The 22,842-nt window shown below is 42.3% G+C and overlaps 2 protein-coding genes and 1 long non-coding RNA gene across 4 annotated transcripts; 2 read left to right on the forward strand and 1 right to left on the reverse strand.

Annotated features, from left to right (window-relative positions):
• Positions 1 to 818: 818 nt before the first annotated feature.
• Positions 819 to 11,387, forward strand: letm2 (leucine zipper-EF-hand containing transmembrane protein 2). Its single transcript, XM_080003151.1, is given in 11 exon segments — positions 819 to 940; positions 1,771 to 1,840; positions 2,752 to 3,313; positions 4,777 to 4,923; positions 6,319 to 6,456; positions 6,754 to 6,957; positions 7,270 to 7,389; positions 7,539 to 7,658; positions 8,042 to 8,131; positions 8,248 to 8,316; positions 9,393 to 11,387. Coding segments are annotated over 10 exon segments (1,554 nt in total). The 5' UTR covers positions 819 to 940; positions 1,771 to 1,793; the 3' UTR covers positions 9,450 to 11,387.
• Positions 11,388 to 15,160: 3,773 nt separating this feature from the next.
• Positions 15,161 to 16,711, reverse strand: LOC307232746. Its single transcript, XR_013844247.1, has 3 exons — positions 16,626 to 16,711; positions 16,320 to 16,509; positions 15,161 to 15,742 (listed from the first exon to the last, which is right to left on the reverse strand). It is a non-coding gene; the product is annotated as an uncharacterized lncRNA (long non-coding RNA).
• On the forward strand, positions 16,435 to 22,158 carry prnpb (prion protein b). Of its 2 annotated transcripts, none has more exons than XM_080003886.1 (2): positions 16,435 to 16,522; positions 17,605 to 22,158. In XM_080003886.1, exon 2 carries the CDS (start codon positions 17,622 to 17,624, stop codon positions 19,212 to 19,214), a length of 1,593 nt encoding a protein of 530 aa, XP_079860012.1. In that variant the 5' UTR covers positions 16,435 to 16,522; positions 17,605 to 17,621; the 3' UTR covers positions 19,215 to 22,158. The 2 variants fall into 2 exon arrangements, with proteins under 2 accessions (XP_079860012.1, XP_079860013.1); XM_080003887.1 differs by having other exon boundaries at positions 16,442 to 16,522; positions 17,609 to 22,158.
• The last annotated feature ends 684 nt before the right edge of the window (positions 22,159 to 22,842 follow it).

The following is a 22,842-nucleotide window of genomic DNA, read 5'->3' on the forward strand; positions in this document are numbered from 1 at the left end:
TTGGTAAATATGGAATAAACAAACTAAACAAACAAAATGACCTCACAGAGTGATCCAAATGCAGCATGTTTTGCCCAAATTCAGATTGGCTTTTATGCAGCATTCATGTCACAATGGGAGAAACGGGCACTGAGAGCTTCCAACTTGGAAAAAACATTCACGTCAACTTGCAAGTCATAAATACTACTTGCACAGCATATATATATATATATATATATATATATATATATATATATATATATATATATATAGAACTTGAATTTCTACTTTGTACTCCGATTTATCCGAAACCAAATAACGATTAGGTAACCCCTCAATATTTCCATATTATACAAAATCTTTCACATAAAAATATATACGTTGGCCTACACTGTCACTACACTACATGATGCATAAAGTATTAGTTTTTTTTATATTAGTGTTATACTATCATTGAACGATTGTTTGGATCCAGCGCTTCTGTTATTCCTTTATGTCTTAAACCTGAACGTAAAAAAAAAAACGTAAAATATATCAGAAAACAGAAATTGGGCTATAGTTAGTAGTGATATGAAAAAGTTACCGATAAAACCTCCATCTTAGCGTGAAAAGTGGTTCGGCCGATGTCAAACCAAACTCGAGCGAATAAGCTCGTTAGTTCCAATGCGACTTGAATGCCTCACCAGAGCCTACGTACGGTCGCCTGATGTGTACGTGAATACCGCCCAGTGACGTAGCAGCTGCACTGTGACCTGTCAGTGCAGCTGCGGTGGCTGCGCTGCACGGACTCACGACGTAGCGTTGCGGGTCTCCAGGCTGTTTATGTCGCCCCCCCCCCACCCCCCTTCCCTGTAAATGGGTCTCACGTCCCGCCTGCCGAAACGCCTTTTAGCCGGTGAACAGGTTATTTAGATCCAGTCTTGCCAAGAAGCCCTACGACGCCCGGTCATTTATGCTGAAGGTAGGCTCGTCGTCACCCCGACCTCCATTTTCACTCACTAGCTACGGCCCGATTAGCGGCTAGGCTAAACGAGCTAGTTCAAGCTAACGAACCAAGCCAGCTAAGCGTCTAACTCTGTTGATGAATTACGAGCCGCGGTCCGGGATTTATCTCCAAATATGCTACACTGGGCCGAAGAATAGCTTTATATCACTCCTGAAAGTGTTAAATGAAATCGGAACAGTTTCACCAACAGCCCCTCTCTCATTTCAGGTTGGCTTAGACTATGAATCCTTCGTGGTTATTTATTTTAGATAGAGAGTTTTGGGAAACTGCAATGTCACAGCCGCTCACATCTAAACAATAGGCAATAATAATAATGGAGTAATAAGAATAAAATTAACAGGAAAACATAACCATATACAAAAAAAACCCACTCCGCAAAAAAACAATGGTGGATCGAACCTCTGTATCAACAGTAAAATCTCTGTCCAAAATAGGAATTTGTAGAAATTTTCATACATAGATATGAAATGAAATATTATATAGTGTGTGTAGTAGCAGTAGTAGTAGTAGTATGTGTTTTTTTGTGCTTTTTTCTTTTACCGGCGGTTAGGGAAACAAGTCCTCCCCGTGTGTGTTTACGCTAGCGGCCATGTGACTCTGCAGCAGGCTCATCGAGGGCTGGCAACCTGTGTTGACTCCCAGCTCGTTTGCAGTCTGGCCCGATCAGTGATCACCATTTTCATGTTCATAGCCCGGTGGTTTCACCCAGCATGCCAATGCTTGCGGCGACAAACTACATAAGCTTTCACTCATTTGGTTTTTCCTGTTTTGTTTTTACTTAACAGGAGACCCTTGATCTGCCAGTGCCATGGCTGTCTTTAGTTCACAGGTGCTATTTGCTGTCACAAGATCAAGGTATGTGGTAAAGGGTTTTCTGCAATAGGAAGTTAGTTCAACAAATGTGGAATGTCCTTGAATGATTGTCTATATATAAGTTGTTTCGTGGTTTGTCTTTATTTAACTTCAACTGCTCTGTTTTGCTGGGCAACAAAACAACATTTCTCAGTCGTCACCAATATCCAAGTAAAATGATCTCGACTGTTTTTGTTAATAGCGGAAGTTATCATAGATTTCTCTCTTTACTAAGTGTTGTGCAAGTGGTAAGGCAAATGTGCTCATGCTAATCCCACCTGCCAATTTTATTTTATTTTTTCATATGAGAAGTAGCCCGCCCCTGTACTGTTGTAATCACATCCCTCCTGGGGATAAGAGAAAAAGCCACACAAGTAGTGCAAGTCCCAATAAAGAGGGTGATATAATTTCCAAAAAGTGTCTTAACACCACAAACATCTTTCATCATTTGAAGTGATACCATGCTCCTGTACAAACTGGAGCTAAGCCTAACAAAGACAGTATAAAGCAGGTCCATTTGAGTTCCTTAGCCTGAGAGGTCAACACCAGTGTTGGTACATGGCATAAATGTTCTTAAAATGCCAATGTCACATCTCATGCTTTTGTATACTGAGTACTTGAAATTGGTGTAGTCACAATATTATTATGACCCTTCACCCCTACAGACAAATTGACATTCTTGCAATGTTGTGTCCCCTATGGAAATACAATGGAGTACTTTAGATAAAAAAAACAATTATAATAATAATTGAAATGTGCGCTTACATATACTGCACCTCAAAACATGAAAGGGGGAAAAAAAACCTTTTGAATGGGAAAGGTGTGAAGTATTACTTAACAATGAAGTATCATAACTTTTAAACACAAAGTATATTGACTATTGACTGGAGCCATTTGTTTATTTTTGTTTACAGAGGATCTTATTTGCTATCCAAGAGGCACAGCTGTGCCACTCTCCCTTCCAAAGCCTACCTCCACATAGACCTCCCCAGCCGCATATCCTTACTGTGCCCCCTGAAGCACGCCCGCTCCAGCTATCCCCACTGTTCCCGAGCCCATGCGTCTTGTCGTACCCACAGCTCTACCCTGCTAGCCAGGTCACTGCACAGCTCCAGTGTTTGGCTCCAGGACACGAAGCAGGAGGCCGACAAGGCATCTGTCACCCCAGTCCAGGATGCCCCTCCAGTCCAGGATGCCCCTCCAGGGGAAATAAAGGATTCTGCTGTCCCTTCAAACGCATCTCAGCCGCCATCCACTCCTATTTCAGTGTCTCCTACTGCCGCAGCATCCACCCCAACTCTCCCTCCAGGGCAGGAGAGGGCAGTAGTGAAAAAGTCTCTGTATCAGAGGATTGTGGAGGAGCTGAAGCATTATTACAATGGCTTCCGGTTGCTGGGCATTGACACCAAGATTGCCGGCAGGATGGTGTGGAGCTTGCTGCATGGACAATTGCTCACACGCAGGGAGAGGAGAAGGGTAAGAACTTGAAAACACAGGAAATTCCCTCTTAGAGAAGTCTCAAAAGGAAGCTTTTTTTTTTCCTTACTTCAATCTGTGATCCTTGCAAACAAAATCTTCAAAAGAATATTTGGCTGATTTAGTCTTCTATATTCAAATTTTTGGTTTCTACTAATTGTCAAAAGACATACAGTAGCTGTGGAAAAAGTAACTGGTTCTCCTTCATTCTGTCTTAAAGCAGCATTGTGTGAAGTTCTGCCTCCACCAAAAGCATAGGGTATTACAACAACATGGTCTTCAAGTTCGAAATCATCCAAATGCTGCTTTTCCACCTTTGCACTTCCCCGTCGTCTCAAATGACTTGGGGTTCGGTTTAGGGATTGAGCGAGGCGATCTTTCAAATTGCAAGGGAGTCGCCTGGTCTGGGGACAAACCAGTAGGAGGACCAGAATTTAGGGGAACTTGATTATAGGCTAGCTTTTGTCAACGTGGTGTAGGAAGAAGGTTGCATAAACAAACCCAAATTGGACGTAGCCATCTGGCACTTGTCTGAAGGGCAGTATGTTTTGATGTTCATTCACATCAGAATGTGACATATCATATCACTAAATCCTCCGCATTTGATCGCTTAGTGCAGGCTTTCATCATTTTCCTCCTTGTACCAAGACACATTAAGGGTTTTTGATTGGTTGGTTTTTAAAAGTTGTGATATGTTACAGAACGGTAAGAGATATGACAAAATCCAGCTAGGTTGTAGAGTTGCCATATTGTAATAGAAATCTCATTTTTAGACATGAACTTGTGTATTAAAAAGTGCTACTCATTGCCCACATCACCCAATGTGTCCAACAAATTAGATTTCTTTGAGAATTTGTAAGGTTATTATGGTTATCTAGATGAAGTTGTGAGTTAACTCTAAAAAATCTTTTAATAGATTTAATATGTTCTTAAATGTTTTGGGAAACAAATGTTTTTAAACATATTTTTATGGCGACATATTTGATATTGCTCTCGCTAAATGGCCAGTATTTCCACCACTTTTAAAAGAAAATTAAAGCTTCCGATTTCAACAGCGTAACAGAGAAGACCAGCGTTCTCCACAATGGAAAAGGGTTTCATGTCTTATGTAATTAAATAAGTCAAGCATTGTTGTCTCTGACGTCTCCATTTACAATCTCTGCTGCTGCCATCTATGTATTTATGTAACTTACATGGATATGTAAGTTTTGTATGTTTTTTAAAAGTAGTTTTCATTGAGTTTATTGGTGGGAAATGATATCCCTCACCTCAGACTGATCTGCTGGTGTACATTTGAAATTCATTTGGAAGGTGCTTGCATTTGTGGAGCTATTTTTGTTCTAGAGGGCATGTACATGTACTGTAACTTTATCTCTGCGTATTAATAGTCCTTGACATCATGCAGAACCATTTGACAACCTCTTTTTTTTTTTTTTTTTTTTTTTTTCCATCTTTCCTTCCAGCTGATGAGGACGTGCGCTGATCTGTTTCGTCTCGTGCCCTTCACGGTATTCATCATTGTTCCTTTCATGGAGTTTCTGCTTCCTGTGTTCCTCAAGCTCTTCCCAGAGATGTTGCCCTCCACCTTTGAGACAGAGTCCAAAAAGGCATGTATTTGCACACTCTTCATTCCCCCACCAGAGAGATTAATGCCTTCCATCACTGGGTTTATACCCCCGCTCATGTTACATAGGATATGTCCGCTGATGTTCTTAACAGTTTGGCACTAGCTAAGATGGGCCATTGAAAGTGCCAGGGTTACTAAAATCACCCTCATGTTTCAAGACAGAATGTTTTCAATGTTAGGGACTTGACCTGCAAATGACCCCTTGCCGACTATGATACTGTGAGATGTTATGTCACCATGATACGGTATGATTTATTTTTTGTGATAACAATCCATCAATAAAGGGAGAACTCATTTTCTGATGGGACTTCCCTTAATTTTGTCAATTCAAGTTTAAAAGTTCAAAAGTGCCTTGCCTTTCAGAACAGAGCTATAAGAAAGAATAAAAAGGCATGTGTGTTTCAGGTGCGTTGAATAGTTTTGACAAATGCATGGAGGCTTGTGTGAACGTTTCTGCTGTGAATTTTAAATTGAGACCTATTTATATTGTTAAAAAAGTTAAAACAAAATTGAGTTGCCACATGGTGATATGGGTGTCATTCTATAATATAAAAGGTGTCAAGTAGGGGTGGGCCTGATAAGTCGACTAATCGATTAGTCAACTCGGGCAGTGATGTCGACTATTGATTATTTTTATTTGATGTTATTTTTTCACAACCCTTCTGCCTAGACTCTAATAACTGTAGCACATTTCCGCACGGACTCTAATGAGTGTAGCACACACATCCCGTCATAACGGCAGTGGACAGCTGGTTGGGTGGAGCAGGGAGACAGAAACTACCTGTAAGTTAACGTAGAAAAAAGTGCTTGTAAATGAGATAATGATGGTGGCGAGACGTTTGCACTCTACTTTGTTCTCATCTTGGGTAGAATAACATCAGGTTGTGTGGAATGAAGCTGTCTTACCACTAATAGTGTTTTGCGGAGGCATTGGCAACTTCGCCACCAAAGTATTCAACTGAAAGTCAAAGTAGACGAACAACAGAAGCGAATGTAAACAAACATGGCGGATCGCGGCGGAAATTACTCATTGGATGGGTTATTGACAACATTTGCCCGTCTGCTACGGTGCCGCGACAACGTATGGTGAGGTGTGGCCGATCAATCATTATCGTCATACCGGCGGGTCACGGATGGGTATTGAACCGTAGGGTGCTTACTGAACGGTTCGATAACATTACGTGTACCGTTGCATCCCTAGTAGTTAAGTGTGGCTAATGGTCTATACATTGGGTGGGGTGATGACATCACGGCTAGTCAACTAATTGATTAAAATTCTTGTTGGTTGTCGACAAAAAAAAGAAAATACCCATCCCTAGTGTCAAGGTATTCATGACCCATAATTGATCCCTCATTTTTTTCTGTCCTTTAGGAAGAGAAGCAAAAGAAAGGTCTTGCTGCTAAGTTGGAGCTGGCTAAGTTTCTCCAGGAGACCATCGCTGAGATGGCCCGTAGGAACAAGGCGAAGGCCCAGACCGAAGATGAGACGCAGCGCTTCTCCACTTATGTCCAGAAGGTGAAACTTTCTGATATTACAATGCTACCTTTATCGCTGTTGCCCAATTTACTGTTACTCATGGTCGATACTTACTTACTTACTTGCAAGTGTCATTCCAAGCAATGTACATTTTTCTACTGATCACAGCTCCTGAAGCTTTGCTGCTCATTACCCAACCAAACAGGCTACCCCTAAAAGATAAATGATGCTGATTCACACATGGATAAAGATAGCATATTCCAGATATTGAGACATGACATTGTATTTCTCCAAGGTTTTGTTTTTTTTTATATATGTTTTGTTTGATCAATAAAGGTGCGACACACAGGAGAGCAGCCTAGCACAAAGGACATTGTCAAGTTCTCCAAGCTATTTGAGGATGAGCTCACTCTGGAGCACCTAGAGCGTCCCCAACTGGTCGCTCTGTGTAAACTGCTGGAGCTGCAACCCATCGGCACCAACAACTTGTTGCGTTTCCAGCTCATGATGCAGTTGAGGACAATCAGGGCCGACGACGAGGTAGCGAATTCATGTTTTTGGGGGCTTGGTAGCATGAAGTTCATAGATTCACCTGCAGATGGGGCGTTTGAGTTACTGTATAGCATCTACGCTGCAATCAAGACTACGCCCTGTATTTTGCTTTTCTCTGATGGAGAATGGGAAGTCTGTATCTCTTCATGAATCGATTGATAACTCTATCAGACATGTTTGACAGCCGTCATATAGTTAGGCCACCAGTGTCCCGTAAATTAACCACTGTCCGAGGAAATTGTAGTTTCATATTTAATTTAGATGGGTATTGTTTTAATTGTTTTTCCTCTCCATGACTAGATGATCGCGACAGAGGGAGTGGCAGCTATGAGCGTGTCCGAGCTGCAGGCTGCTTGCCGTAGTCGAGGAATGAGGTCTCTGGGTCTTACCACCGATCAGCTACGTCAGCAGATGCAGCAGGTGAGACATTCAAGTAGCAGTCCAAGCATTGACACAGTTGTACTCAGCATAGCAGGTTGCAACACTGCAGTGTGCTGGAGGGAAAGGAAGGAAAAAATAATGAACAACTTGATGTCTGCTCATTGACTCAGTTTATTTCCCCCCACTAGTGGCTGGACCTGCACCTGAAGGAGAATGTTCCTCCATCCCTGCTTCTGCTGTCCAGGGCCATGTACCTGACAGACCTGAAGCCCAAAGCTCCTATTATCCCACCAGTACCTAAACTAGAGGTTAGACACACACACTGCACACACTTTAAAGGAAAACTGGTGTTTTTTTAAGTGTTAAGTTATTAATAAATCATTGGGCGTCACCCCAAGTGATTTTGAATTGATCCATTGGTGGAAATTAAGGTCTGGGTGTATGGTTTGTATCCAGGAAACTGAATGTCAAATGTGTTCTCTCCGGCTCAGCAGGTCCTCTAAGATCTTTGTGGAAAGTGTTCCAGAACTACTTTAAATGCTCATAGTTTTGTTCAATGATATCAGCATAACAAATAACTGTTTGTTGAAAACTTGGAGAGGAGATTGACTGATGTACGATATAGTTCCATGTGGTAAAGAGCTTGTTCTCTTATACGGGTGTTTTGTTTTAAATGTTTATTTTTTTGTAGAAAGCGGCTCCTCTTCTGGTGGAGAACGCTGAGAGAACAGCCACAGCAGACGCGCTGACCGACCATGCACCAGTCATCAAAGACAGACCGGTGAGTGAAATATTATTTATGAGTCCCATTGCTCATAAACATAACTTCTGAAACACAAAACGCCTCTCAAGGTTGTTCTGTATTGTAATACGTGGCCTTTCTTCTGTCTGAAAAAGGTGGAGGAGTTGAGCGACAAAGCTCCTTTGGTGTCCAACAAACCTCTAACACCTGCTGAGGTCCTTCAGGTAAGTTACCCGTGGGCGCCATGGCAACGTGGTATTGACAGGAACCCGTGGAGTGTCCCTGGCTAGAAGGTTCTTCCTAATCCATCCATTGATCTCCTTCCCATGACATGACATGACGTGCTAAGACTCCAGTCACAGGATATAAATAGGAGGCAAAAGAGCTTAACTTTGTTTACCTGGAGAGGGTTAGAGGGGCAACTCTGAAAGAGCTTGTAATCTGTCTTTCATAGAAAATGAACGTTTCACAGACAACATTTGAAGTTCTGTGTGTGGGATGCAGACTTTTGACATGGGTAAACTTCAGAATGTGCTCTGCCAGTCTGGCTGGGTCGATATTAAATGCATCTCTTTGAAAGATGAGGTGAAATAAACTGACACGCAAAAGAAGATGATCAGAATCCCAACGTCTGAGTTGGGTTAAAGATTGCTTGGTGATAGTCTTTTGGCAGCCTACAATTAGCTGATTAAATGTTTAACCACCATGCAATGAGAGGGCTCAGTGCATTTGATCTGTCATAGAAATGTATACATTCTTTTCAAAGTATAATTTATGCCTCGAAGTCTTAAACAAGCTCTGGTAACCGAAATTTGTGAGGAGGAATTCTCTCGTGTGTGTGTGTATATATATAGAATCATTGGTGGACATATCGCATCACATTTTTTCCTCTGCCCTCAAAGAAAGTTTAGGAATGTAAACAGCTTTTCATGAGAGCACACTTCTGAAATAATGGTATAAACAATCACTTTGCTAGATAAAAGGTACTATTTTCCAAAAAATTTGCAATCTTTTGGTAAAAATCCTCAGTTTCTAGAATCATGTTTTTGTCCAAATTATCTTAGAATTTTGGGCCGGAGGTTTTCACCCGTTGGGCAGAGGCAAATTAATGTCTGAACAAAATATCTAGTTCTATTATGCATACATTTCCTAAGGTGGGTGTGTATTACCGTACTCTAGACATATCATATGTATTCTAACAAAAGACAATTTGACCAAACTGAAATGTCAAGATCATGATTCATGATATTGACTGTTTTATCCAAACTGTTGCTGAGTTTCTCTTGTGCTCTCTCCTCAGGCTAAAGCGGCGACAGATGTGTCCCAGAAGAGCAAGATGAGTGCCAACGGCTTATAGAGGAGGAGCAGCAGATCCAGGCTGCAGCGAAGAGAAAACACACTTGTGGTCGACAGGGAAGTAGCGTCAGATTCCAGGGCGCCGTTAGAAGTCTGTTCTGTCCTCCCTCCTCGCAGCCTTTATAAACCCACTTTCATTTTATACACACCACATAGAGAGGAATCCTATTCTATTCTCATCTAATTTTATTTATTTCTTCCAAGTTTTACTCTGGTCACGCGGTCAGCACATTGGGAGCGTTTCCCTTCTACTCACCTCCCAGGCTTTCGCTTTGAGTAAAGGCTCAAAGCTTCTCTGCCTCTCCGTCACCTCCCTGTTTTACACCATGTGGTTGATTGAAGACCTGGGCACTCTGTGCCCCGTTACTCTCCCACGCAGTTGGACAAGTTGCCACCTGAGGCCGGTTGGACTGGCTTGCGTGTCCTGGATTCACTCGACCAAGACACTTGGTCGCATTGAAGCGGGCCCGCTGCGGCTCACAACACCGTCATGTATATTTGTAAATACCCTGTATATTTTGCTCTAAGTCTGACAATGCAGCAGCTGCTTTTGTACAGTTTGCACTCCAGCTCCCTCAAAATAACTTTAAAAAGAAAAGTTCTATGAACTTTGCAATTAATTTGTTTTAAAAATCCCAACCCAGCTCTGACAATAATGTAAAGCCAGCTGGTGAGATTCCTCCCCCCAAATGGTAAAGTGTTTTGGTTCAACAATTGTCCCAGTGTTTAATGTCTTTACTTTGAACATTTTAAGACCTTTTTAGATGTAAAAGTAACTTAAAATGAATGAACACTGGTGGATTTCCTATTTTAAAGAGGGACTCAATCCTTCACTCCTCAGATACTAGTGATGTGCAGTTCGCCTGCGCTGTCAATCTGTAGAATTGGCCACTTGTTTTGGAATATACAGTGTATATGTTGTGTTTTAAGCGCTATGATGCTACTATTTTTTTTTTTTTTTCTTCTGAAAGATACTTGACAGCAATGAGTTCTAGATATGAGCCCTTCTCATTGTTAAAAATAAAATACAGGAGAAGTGAAATACGTTATTCGGGTAGCATTAAATGAAGCTGCGTGAATGAACGGAACGAGAAAGTTTATCATTTTATTTTTTTTGTAATCTTAAGGATAAATTGCAATATTCCCTGCAATATCACTTCATTAAGCTTAATAGTGTTAAATTGAGGTGATAATGCTATGATGTACCACAAAACATACTGTATACAGTCATGTATAGACATGGTTGTGTGTGTGTGTGTTTGATGATGCCTTAGCCCTTGGTAGAATGTTTTAGCATCAAGTCAAAGATGGAATTACATATTTGGAATTCTTCCTTCGCTCCCTGGGTAAAACATCAGTTTTGACCTTTTCTCATACATAGGCTCTTGACTGACTGAAAACATTTATTTTGTTGGTTTTATATGAGCCCGAGGTCCAGGAGCTTGTCGACATGTGACCGCTTTCATTTTTTTATGTCAGTCTAAATTGGATTCCCGTTCCCACCCTCGTATTTTTGTACTTGACCTGAGAAGTTTCTGCTATGATTCTGTCCAAGGCGCCTTCGTACTATGGTTCACTTTAATCTTTTCCTACAGCTCATTCGACTTGTCAATGTTTATCCAAATTCATTCTCAATCGCTGTCTGTTTGTCAATGATGGCCCGACTGGTAGTCTGCAAGTTCTGTGTCTGGTCTGCTCCATGCTCGTCGCCAAGAGACGACATGAACCCAGAATCAAACCCCACACACCGCTTGTGCAGCCAAATTTTCCAAATGTTCCAGATGTCATTGCACAGCTGCTCCTCTGAAGAACTGGGTGCAAATTAACCCAAGTGTGACTGGTATACCATTTTTATTAAAATAATGTAGTGAGGCCACACTTTCACCACTGATAGATTCCTGAACTTTGAGAATGCAGCCAATAAAAAGTATTGTACCAATCCTTTACTTTTACTGAACAGACTACTAGTTTGAGATCAGTCGAGAAATCCAGATTTTTATGTCATCCATTTGTTGTCATTGGACCATGCCTTTGTGTCAAAATATCTAACAAACTTAATATGTTCAATTAGACTTATTTCAGCCTGGTATCAGGCCCATATCTGACATTGGTATCGGTGCAATCATACTGTATTTGCAGTCACAGTAGTGAGGTTGTCAGTAAACGCTCAATGCAAAATTTCAATTTGTGCAGAATTTACACTAGTAGAACAAAAAACCTATGGAACAGTAACAATATTTCAAAATGACCTGGGCTTATAATAATAGTCCAATAATAGTTAATTGAACAATTTTAAAATTGAATATAAACGCCTAATTGCTGTATATACGTGTGTATATATTGTTTTTGAGTTTGAAGCAAAGTGTAGTATCTTCATATTGATTCAGCATTATAACACCTATCTTTGGTGTAACTCTAACACTCTGTGCTCAGCCTTCAACACAGATTCTCTGGTGTAACTTTATATTTAAAACCACCCAATGTTTGCTTTGGAGATTGAATCAGTCCCTTGTGGGCCTAAACGTTTACCTAAACTTGTCAGATTACTTATTGCCCTGCATTGAAATTGTGTGCATCATTTTACCACAAATGAGTGTTCGAGTGATGGAAGTTGGCTATCCCCATGATTACATTTGTGAAACAAGTCTTCATTTGTGTAATTTTTATGCCAAAACATGATTCAATTAAAAAGAGTTAATACCTAAAAGCAAAACATTTGTTCTATTTCATTTCGGTGACCCTACTGCGGTATTTGGTCATCTGTCCTCCGGTCAGGTGATTTAGGAGCATTTATAGGAAATTAAACCGAGGCCAGATGACCAAGTATGGTCACTACCTATAGACTATCACTTAATAGAACCAGGGTTACAGGTCTAACCCTACATATTTCTTGATGAAGTTATGGGATATGATTAATGGCAGGATACCTTGTTTCATTCACACTTTTTTTTTTCCTTTAATAATTTCACTATCAAGCAATGTCACTTTTATATTGATGGCCAACAGATGGCAAAGTCTACAGGACAGTTTAATTCAGAGCACATTCCTAATATCTCAAGTTCAAGAGATTGTCACATACATGTACATACATATCTAAGGCACTCGACTGAGACTTAAAACTTATTCACCGTTTAAGCAACAGACCATATCTCTGCATCTCCTTTCGGGATGCGGTTTCCCATCTTTCAAACAAACAAAAAAAATGTCATGGTGTTACAGGAAACTCCGCCCCAACACTCATTTGATTATGCATAATCAAGTTTAAGGGGGGAGGTCAAGCCTGGTTCAAGCAATCTTAAATACATTTTCACAAGGCAAATGATACTATGGAGACTACAGGTAAATGGTACACAGATAAAACAATACAACCAAAATAAGAATTTAATGGCCAGATTATCAAAATGCCGATGTAACCAAATGGGTTTGTTAGAGTTGTTTTTTTTTGTTTTTTTTAAATATATGTTATTGTATGTATGGGATGTTATGGAGAGCCCTGGCAGAAAGGGCGCCATCACTTCGAGTCGACCATTTCCTTGAGTGGCACCAGCAGCTTGGGTGGTGAGGCCTGGGGGCTCCCACAGGAAGCTCTCTAATGCAGCACAGAGGAGGGGGCAGGAGCATTCACAGCTGTAAATGGGACGAGGAAGAATTTCAAATCGATCCTTGACCGGGGGCCAGCGACTAGAAGCCAGAAAAAAGGAGAATGCGATTTTCTGTTGGTGTTTGTCGAAAGCATGGCTGTTGCAAGGCGGATAGATAATGGAAGAGAAGCACGGATTTAATGGTTTCAACTACCGAAGTGAAAAAAAAATAAATTAATATATATGTTAAGTGGATAATACATTTTTTGCACATTTTCTTTTTTAACAACAAACACTTGTGAAATAGTTTCACTAACAAGCTTTTACATAACTTATAAAATGGAGGTCTAGAAAATGAATAAGAACCAAATAACTTTCTTTCCTGTTACTTTAAAAAAATCTAAAATTTATTTCAGTAAGATAAATGACAAATATACTTGTAATGAATGCAGGATTTTCAAATTTTTTGTTTGCATTTGTTGTTTGCTTAGAAACGATTGCATTGGATCATATTGTATTGAATCATTATATGATCATAATATCATGATATTATTTACCTGTATTTTATTTATGAAAGGATGAATTTACACTAGTATATCAAAACTATTGGACAGTAACAATTTGTCTTTGTTCAAAATGACCTGGACTTGCCCAATTATAGTTTATTGACCTACGGTTTCCCTGAGAGCTTAACCCAAACACTTTGCAAAGACGAAAAACACAATAGCATTTACACAAAACACAACGGCATTAAAGTAAAAACACAACGGCATTAAGGAAAAACAACAGCATTAACAAAAACAACAGCATTAACAAAAGAAAAAAACTGCATTTGCAGAAAACACACATGGAAAAACCACATCACGGAAGTGGGGCACGATTCCAGAAGTGAGACACACGATTACGGAAGTGAGCCACACAGGAATGCAAACACATACATAATAGAAGCCTCAATTTTTCAATCCGATGTTAAATGACAGTCGTAGTCAACAAGGCAGCATGAGCCTCATGCCACGATGAACAAACAAGATTTAAACAAGATTTAAGCGGTGTCCAGCGCAAAACAGGTCACGGTTGATGGACACGATTGGCTTCGATGGGTCGGGTGGATTTAAGCCGACTTTGTATGTTGACCACACAGCTGCATTTACTGTTATTTCCTGAACCTAAGTCACCAAAACTGCCGTCCATAAATGTCTCTGTAATGCAAAAATGTACCAGAAAGGTTCACATTGTTCAAGAGCCCCTACTTGGCCACGGTGATGTGGTACAGGATGCGGAGGGCGTTGATAAGCAAATATATTCATCTTATAATTTGTTCCCTCTCGATCCTGTTCAGTCAACAGTGGCCTACGTGTTGTTATACGTGCTAAACCATCATGTTTAGTGGTGATTAAGCATGGTGACTAGACGCCCCCTAGAAAGGTCCACCCACTAGCCTAATTACACTTAATATGTTTTATTACAGACGACAATGTGTTGTCCTTTTTGTGGATTCAACCTTCATTCTGAAACAGCGTAGTAGACTGGCCGTGTACTTTACATATTTTGTGTACCCTAAGCCACACTGGGGCGGCTCCAGCTTAAACATTGTTTCCATCGGAAATAAAATAACCAAAGATATCAACAGTAACTTTCCCAGACTGCAGACTCTTCTTTCTGTTCACATCGTATCCAACGTCATCACAGCAGTGGAACGGCGCCGTAGTGACACCTGCTGAGCACCCGCGCATCACCACCTGAGCCTACCACACGTTGTCACCGGATGCGTAGCGCTCTAGTTTGGGTTTTCCCGGTATGCTGAAAAAGAGGGTGATTTTGCAGCAGTTATACCCCACCACAGTGCTGGCATGCTGCTGTGATGTCACACTGCTGTGACCTCATACGGGTTAATTTGATACGAACGCTTCTAAATCACCTGACCCGAGGTCAGATGACCCAGCATGGTGGTAGTTACACTACCTACCGACGGTCACTTCGAACTTATCACAATACAACCTGGATTAGGTCTAACCCTACATTTCTCTTGGTGAGGTTATCGGATATGATTAATGTCAGTATACCTTGTTTCATTAAAAAAAATAAAACAAAATGTTTTCTTTAATTTCACTATCAAGCAATGTGGCTTTTATATTGATGGCCAGCAGATGGCAAAGTCTACAGGACACAGTTTCATTCAGAGTACATTCCTAATATCTAAGGCACTTTGAGACTTTATTCGCCATTTAAGCAACAGACCATATCTCTGCATCTCCTTTTGCGATGCAGTTTCCCATCTCAAAATAGAAAATGTCATGGTGTTACAGGAAACTCCGCCCCAACACTCATTTGATTATGCAATATATTGCATAATGAAGTTTAATAGTCTCCCCTAGGAAAAAAAAAAAGCCTGGTTCAAACAATCTTAAATACATTTTCACAAGGCAAATGATACTATGGAGACTACGGGTAAATTGTAGACAGATAAAACAATACAACCAAAATCAGAACTGAATGGCCAGATGATCAAAATGCCAATGTAACCAAACGGAATTGTAAAAAGTTTTTTTGTTTTTTTTTAATGTTTTTACATGTTTATTGTATGTATGGGATGTTATGGAGAGGCCCTGGCAGGAAGGGCGCCATCACTTCGAGTCGACCATTTCCTTGAGTGGCACCGGCGGCTTGGCGTGGTGAGGCCTGGGGGCTCCCACAGGACGCCCACGGAAGCTCTCTAATGCAGCACAGAGGAGGGGGCAGGAGCATTCACAGCTGTAAATGGGACGAGGAAGATTTTCAAATCGATCCTTGACCGGGGGCCAGCGACTAGAAGCCAGAAAAAAGGAGAATGCGATTTTTCTGTTGGTGTTTGTCGAAAGCATGGCTGTTGCAAGGCGGGTAGATAATGGAAGAGAAGCACGGATTTAATGGTTTCAACTGTACCAAAATATATATATATATTTTTTTTTAAATAATTTATATATATATATATATATAGTGGATAATACATGTTTACACAAACATGTTTTAACAACAAGCAACTATGAAATATTTTAATTGAAAAGCTAGTTCCATCACTTCAAAAATAAAGGGCTAGAAAATGAATAAAAACCAAATAACTCTCTTTTCCATGACTTCTAAAAAGCTAAGAAAATGTATAAAAAAAAAAAAAAAAAAAGAAATTTAAAACATCCCTTAAATGAAGTCCACATTTTCAATTTTTATTTTTTAATTTCTTTATTCTGCATTTGTTGTGTGGGGACGATCCTGCTGAATCGCGACACGATCACGACACCGTCACAACGACTCACCACCTGTACTTCACCGACGAGATGACTGCGCCTGCGACGCGCACACCCACCGCCGCGGGGGGGCGGTAGCGAGTCCGCCCGGATCCGTCCCAGGGCTCCGTCCGCCGCCTTTACGTTTCCCTGCGACGCTTCACGGCGCAGCACTGCGGACCGCTCGTCGGGAAGCCTGACGGCAACAGCAGCGATTCGCCTCAGTGGATAAGGTAAGAAGAGCGAGCGAGAGAGAGAAACAACTAAATTAATAACGTTGTCTTAAATGTACAATTTTCTTTGTTTGAAGGGGTTGGGGTGGGGTTGGGGTTGTACCGTTGGCGAGTCCGAACGAAGGCGGTCGCTTTGTCCGGCGAGCTATCGAGTGACGTCATTACCGACGGGACGACTTGCAAATAAATGTCCGTCGCTCCTGTCACCTTCCGTCGGCCGCGCGTCGCGCCCGGGGCCGCGCCCGAGCAGGAACCCGTGTTCCTGCCACGCCCGAAGTGTTCACGTCGGGTGTTTGAACGATACGCCTGTGCGTGCTGACGGGGGAGGACGGTCATGACACGACGTTAGAGCCTGTTTTGTTGTGTGTTGTTGTGACCGCCGCGGCCCCCGTGAAGCGGGCTGCGCCATTTTGAAGCGGGCGCCCGGTCGGCCCGGTGCCAGTGGTGAAAGGGTGTGTTCAGCAACGACACGCTCGTCAGTGGCTTCTGCCCTGAAATGACTGTGGCAAAAGCGCAACACTATATATATATATATATATACACACACACACGGATACAGCAACGTTATTATGTTGTTGATACACAGGCTGCCAAGGTCGTACCTCCAGTCTACAAGGCCTTTAGAATCACAACCTTGTTTACCCCTCATCAATAGCGAAAGATGCAAATCATTGTGAATATATATATATATATATATATATATATATATATATATATATATATATATATGTGTGTGTGTGTGTGTGTGTGTGTGTGTGTGTGTGTGTGTATATATATAATACTTATTTTTATTACGTGCATGTTGCTTGTTATCTGTTTTTTTCTTACTATTAAATCATGTAAATCACTTGCGTTGCATGTTGTGAATGAAAGGTGCTGCACAAGTAAAGGTTGTTGTTGTTGTTGTTGTTGTTGTTATTATTATTTATAAGACGTATATACCTGTCAGATATCTCAACTATTTATTGAAAAATATTTTATTGTCTATTTTTTCCCCCTAGTATTTTGAAACATCTTAATCAGTCATGTTATTGAATCTTTTTGACTCACTCTTATTTTTAAATTTCCTTCCTTGATGCAAGGCAGCAGCTGGACAGATATGAAGCTGACCCCAGTAGCCCTGCTAGGTCTTTCTATCCTCCTGGTTCACACCCATCTCTCTCTGGCAAAAAAGGGGGGAGGATTTGGGAAATCGAGCTTTGGCTTCGGGAAAACCCCCAACCGTGGTGGGGGCTCCACATCCCGAGGCAGTGGCAGCACCAACACAGGCCGCAAACCTAGCCAGGGCACCAACTCTCAGCCTGGAAACTACCCGAGGCAGCCCCAAAATCCACAGGGAGGCTACCCCAACCAGGGAGGCTACCCCAACCAGGGAGGCTACCCCAACCAGGGAGGCTACCCCAACCAGGGAGGCTACCCGAACCAGGGGCGCAATCCCTCCCAGGGAGGCTACCCCAACCAGGGAGGCTACCCCAACCAGGGAGGCTACCCCAACCCGGGGCGCAATCCCTCCCAGGGAGGCTACCCCAACCAGGGAGGCTACCCTGGTCAAGGTGGGTATCCTGCTGCGGGCCACCCACAGCAGCCAGGCAGACCAGGATATCCTAATCAGGGAAATTATCCTAACCAAGGGGGTTACCCTAATCAAGGAGGTTACCCTAATCAAGGAGGTTACCCTCAGGGCGGCTTCTACCCACATCAGCCAGGAAGACCAGGCTACCCTAACCAATACCCTGCTGGTGGCTATCCATATGGTGGTGGTGGAGCAGCAAACCCAGGCTATGGATATGGCGGTTATGGTGGTGGATTCATGAACCAAAACCCCAACAATCGAATCCTGAGCCCTGGCTTTGGAGGCAGTTATGGTTATGGGGGCTATGCAGGTGCAGGCGGCTCCCCATTTTCCCGCTCAGTTCAGGGAATGGGTATGGGTCCATCTATGAAATCAAAAGGGTTTGGACGCAGTGCTATAATGGCGGCAGGCGGTGGGGCTCTGGCAGGGATGGCTCTGGGCTATGGGCTGGGCAGGTTCCCCCGTCCCCACTTCAACTTCCGCAGTCCTCAGGAGGAGCACTACTACAACCACTATATGTACAATAGATACGGCTCCAGATCCACCGACGACAACGACTACAGCAGAGACTACAAGTTCAAACCTACCCCAATAACATTCGACAGCCACATGGAGTCCTGCATGAAGAGGACGGACCTGTTCCCTTCAGAGAATAACAAGGGAAAGAAAATCCCAGCCCCATCCACCACCACCACCACCACTACAACTACTACGGTTTCCACGGCCCCGCTCAATAGTATTGGCAATGGCTCATCAGATGGTAACAGCACCGCCGGGGAGGAGTCTTCATCTGTTGTGACCCCCGAGCAGCCCAAAGCCAACCCTCCGCCACCCGCCTCAGTAGACACGGGCAACGGCGACAACGATGACGACACTGTGAGCATCATGGAAATTGGCTACCCCGCCCTGATCGAGCAGCTGAAGGCCAGGAAGTGTGTGGACCTGTACATGGTGTACTCTGAAAAGTTCCTGGAGAAACAGACGCAGGACGAGAGGGATGCGGTGCCGAGGGGTGTGCCGAAAGGCGGCGTGCAGGGCCTGGGGAAGGGCCTCCAGCAGCTTTTCACTGTGGTCACCGGTACTGTTCTGATGCTGCTCAACATACTAATGCTGCCCTGAGGAAAACCAGGCATAAACAGACGGGATGTCGTTTGCCTGTTATGTTTGAAAGGAGTCGTCAGTCATTTCAATGCAGAGTTGTCAAACATACAAAAAAAAAAAGGGGGGGGGGGGTGTCCAAATCTGGTCGGTATGATGATCTGAATTTGATTTAAATTGATTTAAATTTTTTTTTGTTTTTTTTTACAATTCTCTTCAATTCGAGTTGTTTTCTATCCATGGGATATTCAGTTTTTTTTCCTGTATTTTTACAAAAGCAAACCAACATGGATACAGCTGTAGTTTCCTACGCTAATGTTGACTGTCAGGCACTGGCAGATGAAAAAACATTTTTCCCCAAATCTTTTTTCCCCTCAATGCAAGCTACTACGACGGCGGCATATAGTTGTTTGATTCCAACTTCATTGGAACACACTGACCTCCGACCACAGCTTAAAGAAGTAATTAAATTAAATACTATGTGATTTGATATTTAGTTTTATCTGGCCCTCAACCTAAAATGAGTTTTATACCCCTGACTCAGAGTGTAGCACCACGGAGAGTGAGGAACAGATGCTGTATATTTTCCCTTCGACTCTTCAGAGTCGAAGGGAAAATTATCGAGGGGTACAAATTAAAGGGTAAAATTATCGAAGGGTACTTTGGTTTTGTTGTATTTCTATTTATTTTGACTTGTGTCAAGGTGTTTCTAATGCCTGCATGTGCTTGACTGTCTCTCAATAGCTGACACCCATTGCATTGCTGAACTATAAAGTAATAAAGGGAATGTGGAGGTCAGGGAGCCACCTTTTTGTTAGAACCATTTCAATGCCAATTTCTCACAAGAAAAGGCTCAGATGCTCTGCACTGCGATGCTCCTAGAATTGAACGACTATAAAAGTCACTTGATCAAAACGCTCAGTGATCAAATGGATGGGGCACGGTTCTCACTGGAGTTTGTATTTTTTATTTTTTTTAAGATTGACCAATTATGTCTAAACTGCAATTGCACACAACTGTAGCCCTAGAAGCGAAGTAGCACCTTCTTTGATGATCATTAATTAACCCGAACACTCGTGTGAGTATTTTGCGAATGAGTGTTTCATTTTCATTGGTGTCTCTCCTTATTCCTTCCTGTATATATATAATATGATCCCTTCGTATGACTTGGCCCTGGCACTTTGACACGCTGTCTCTCGGAGGGGAAACGCTCCTCGAGAGTCTCGGCTTCCTGTGGGACTGGAAAACGTGTAGACATGGCGACGACCTGTGTAAATAACAGAACTGCTGGCTCCTAACAAAGATTATTAAAAAGGGTAAAAATGGATAGTAGACGTGGGCAGTGAAGGTAGTGGGCCTCATTCACAAAACTGTGCTCAAATTCTACACTTAACTCACTAGAATTACTTTAAAATGAACCTCTCTTCAACTATTTTAACGTACGATTTTAGCTCGGCGTCCAGGCCCCCTCTTCTCCTCGTCCCCCCGCACAAGACGTGAGCGGACGTAGGTGCGACGGAGGAGCCCCAATCCCTCAGGGGATAGAAAGAGGAAGGCGGAGCCGAGCCGAGGAGACGGGGCGCGGCGCGGCGCCGTCGTCCGTTAGCACGAGCTCTGCCCGCTCGCGCTTTCTTCTCTCTTTTGTGCAACCAGTTGTACCAGATAATGGTGCTGTTCGGAAACTGGCCGTGCAGGCCTGTTCCCCTCGATAAATACAATCTTAGGAACGTCACTCATGTTTTAGTGAATCCCTTTGGGCAAGGTTCTTTTGATATGGCGTAGTAGGAATGCAGTTTTATTTTTCATGAGGAACAAGGCGTTCTAAGTAGAATCAGCCTCGCCACATGTTCCCAAGCGCCCATGCGCTTTGAATTACATCAATCTCACGCACGCACACGTTTTGGGAACGAGGCCGACTCTGAAAGAGCGACGGGTGAGGCTCCTCGCGGAGGGATGCGGTCGAATAGAAAAGTGACGGTTTCTCAAAATGAATCCTACTAATAATTTTTTCAGACGCTGTAATGGTTATTATAACAACAATACTCTGATGCATTTAGACTATACACAGACGCTTAATTGTGCATTTGTGATGCAACGTATGGAAACGGGAAAACATGTTCCAGAACTACAAATGTAACAAGAACTGATATTACTGTCGTGTCCCTTTGTCTAAACATTATAAAATGGCCACAATATACCGCAGCTTTGGCTATTTTACCATAACCTCAAAAACCACGTGCGCTTTTCTTTTTGAAAATACTGAAAGTGTAATCGATGTTTGGTATTTTGTTTATATTATTGATTTTTTGAGGTTTTACCTTTTTTGTTTGTCGCCATTTCTAAAAACCTACGGTGTGCGGGCTCCGGGCGCTGGCTACGGTGTTCTGTGCTTTGTATGTTTGTACATCCTCATCTCCCCGCTGCCCCGTGGGCGAGTGCGCTGCCTTGCTCTTCTCCCTCCAGGGTAATGATTGTATTTTGTACTGTAAGTGCTCTTACGTAAGGCTCCCACCCCCTCGTGCTATTGTTTTAACAGCCTGGATGCCACGATCGTCTCCAAACCTTTTTTGGACTTTGCTTTGCATCACTTCCGATTGATCGGGGCGCGGACAGATCGGTTTGAACAGTTTTCCAAGAATTTTCTAATCTTTGAATTTGATCCCGTGTCGAGCCAGCTTTGTTTGATACGTGCGTTTCCACACTGTCCTGCGCTTTGAATGTATTGGAGAAAGGAAATGCACCCATTGTTTTGTCTGGATGCCTTTTTCGTCCGTGTATGTTGTGCAACATATCTACTATCCATTTGTGAAACCTTGTTTGTTGTTGAAGGTGAAATTGAAGGCTCTACCGAATAATGTTTTGACTTGCACTTACCCCTCCTTAAGCTTAACTTATAAAAATAACTTTACTGATGTGCACCTTTACTATGTACGTTTCATTTCCTTATTAAACACTAGAACCTCTACTAACTTTTCCCTGGTAAGCAAATATTCCTTACTGATGTGTGACTTTACTTACATAAACTGTTGCTCTGTTGTCCTATTATGATGATTGAGCGTATCAGACGCCAGGGATTCATATAGAACGGCTTTATATTTCACAGTGGAAATGCCTGGGGATTGTTGGGTGGATTAGACCACACATCCCAGAATTACCCTCCCGACATCCAGGTTTGACCATGTCTTTGCTCTCAGTCAAATAATTTTCTCAAAAAACATACGTTCCGATCAAATATGGTATTGTTTAACAAAATAGAATCTCAGGGATTACCACTTTTAAAGTTGATATTCAGCATACACACTTGATTTTGGGGTTGAACCGGGTGCTAACGGATGTTTGTATAAATTATATCAAGCTCCCGGAGAGGCAAACAAAAGTGAAAAATTAACATAAATGACTCTGTGATCAATTGTTCCCGTTTTCAAAGGAAATATTTCCAGATTTTAAAAGCCAAGTCTGTTGTGGGAATATGATAATTATGACGAATGACGCTTGAGAGGTACAGTTTGTTTTTGGTATCAAGTATAATAAACGTTGTGAGCTACAAATTGTGATACAAGGATTAACGCCACTGACTCTACTGACAATGTCATGACGCCTCCGATGAACCGACATAAAAATAAAATGCCCGCCGGTCGCACTGACAGTG

The sequence above is a fragment of the Zeus faber genome (genome assembly GCF_960531495.2).
Source record: "Zeus faber genome assembly, chromosome: 7".
Lineage (NCBI taxonomy): Eukaryota > Metazoa > Chordata > Actinopteri > Zeiformes > Zeidae > Zeus > Zeus faber.

Bases quoted from the DNA above. Each gene is read 5' to 3' on its own strand.
- prnpb (XM_080003886.1), top strand. From the start codon at position 17,622: ATGAAGCTGACCCCAGTAGCCCTGCTAGGTCTTTCTATCCTCCTGGTT.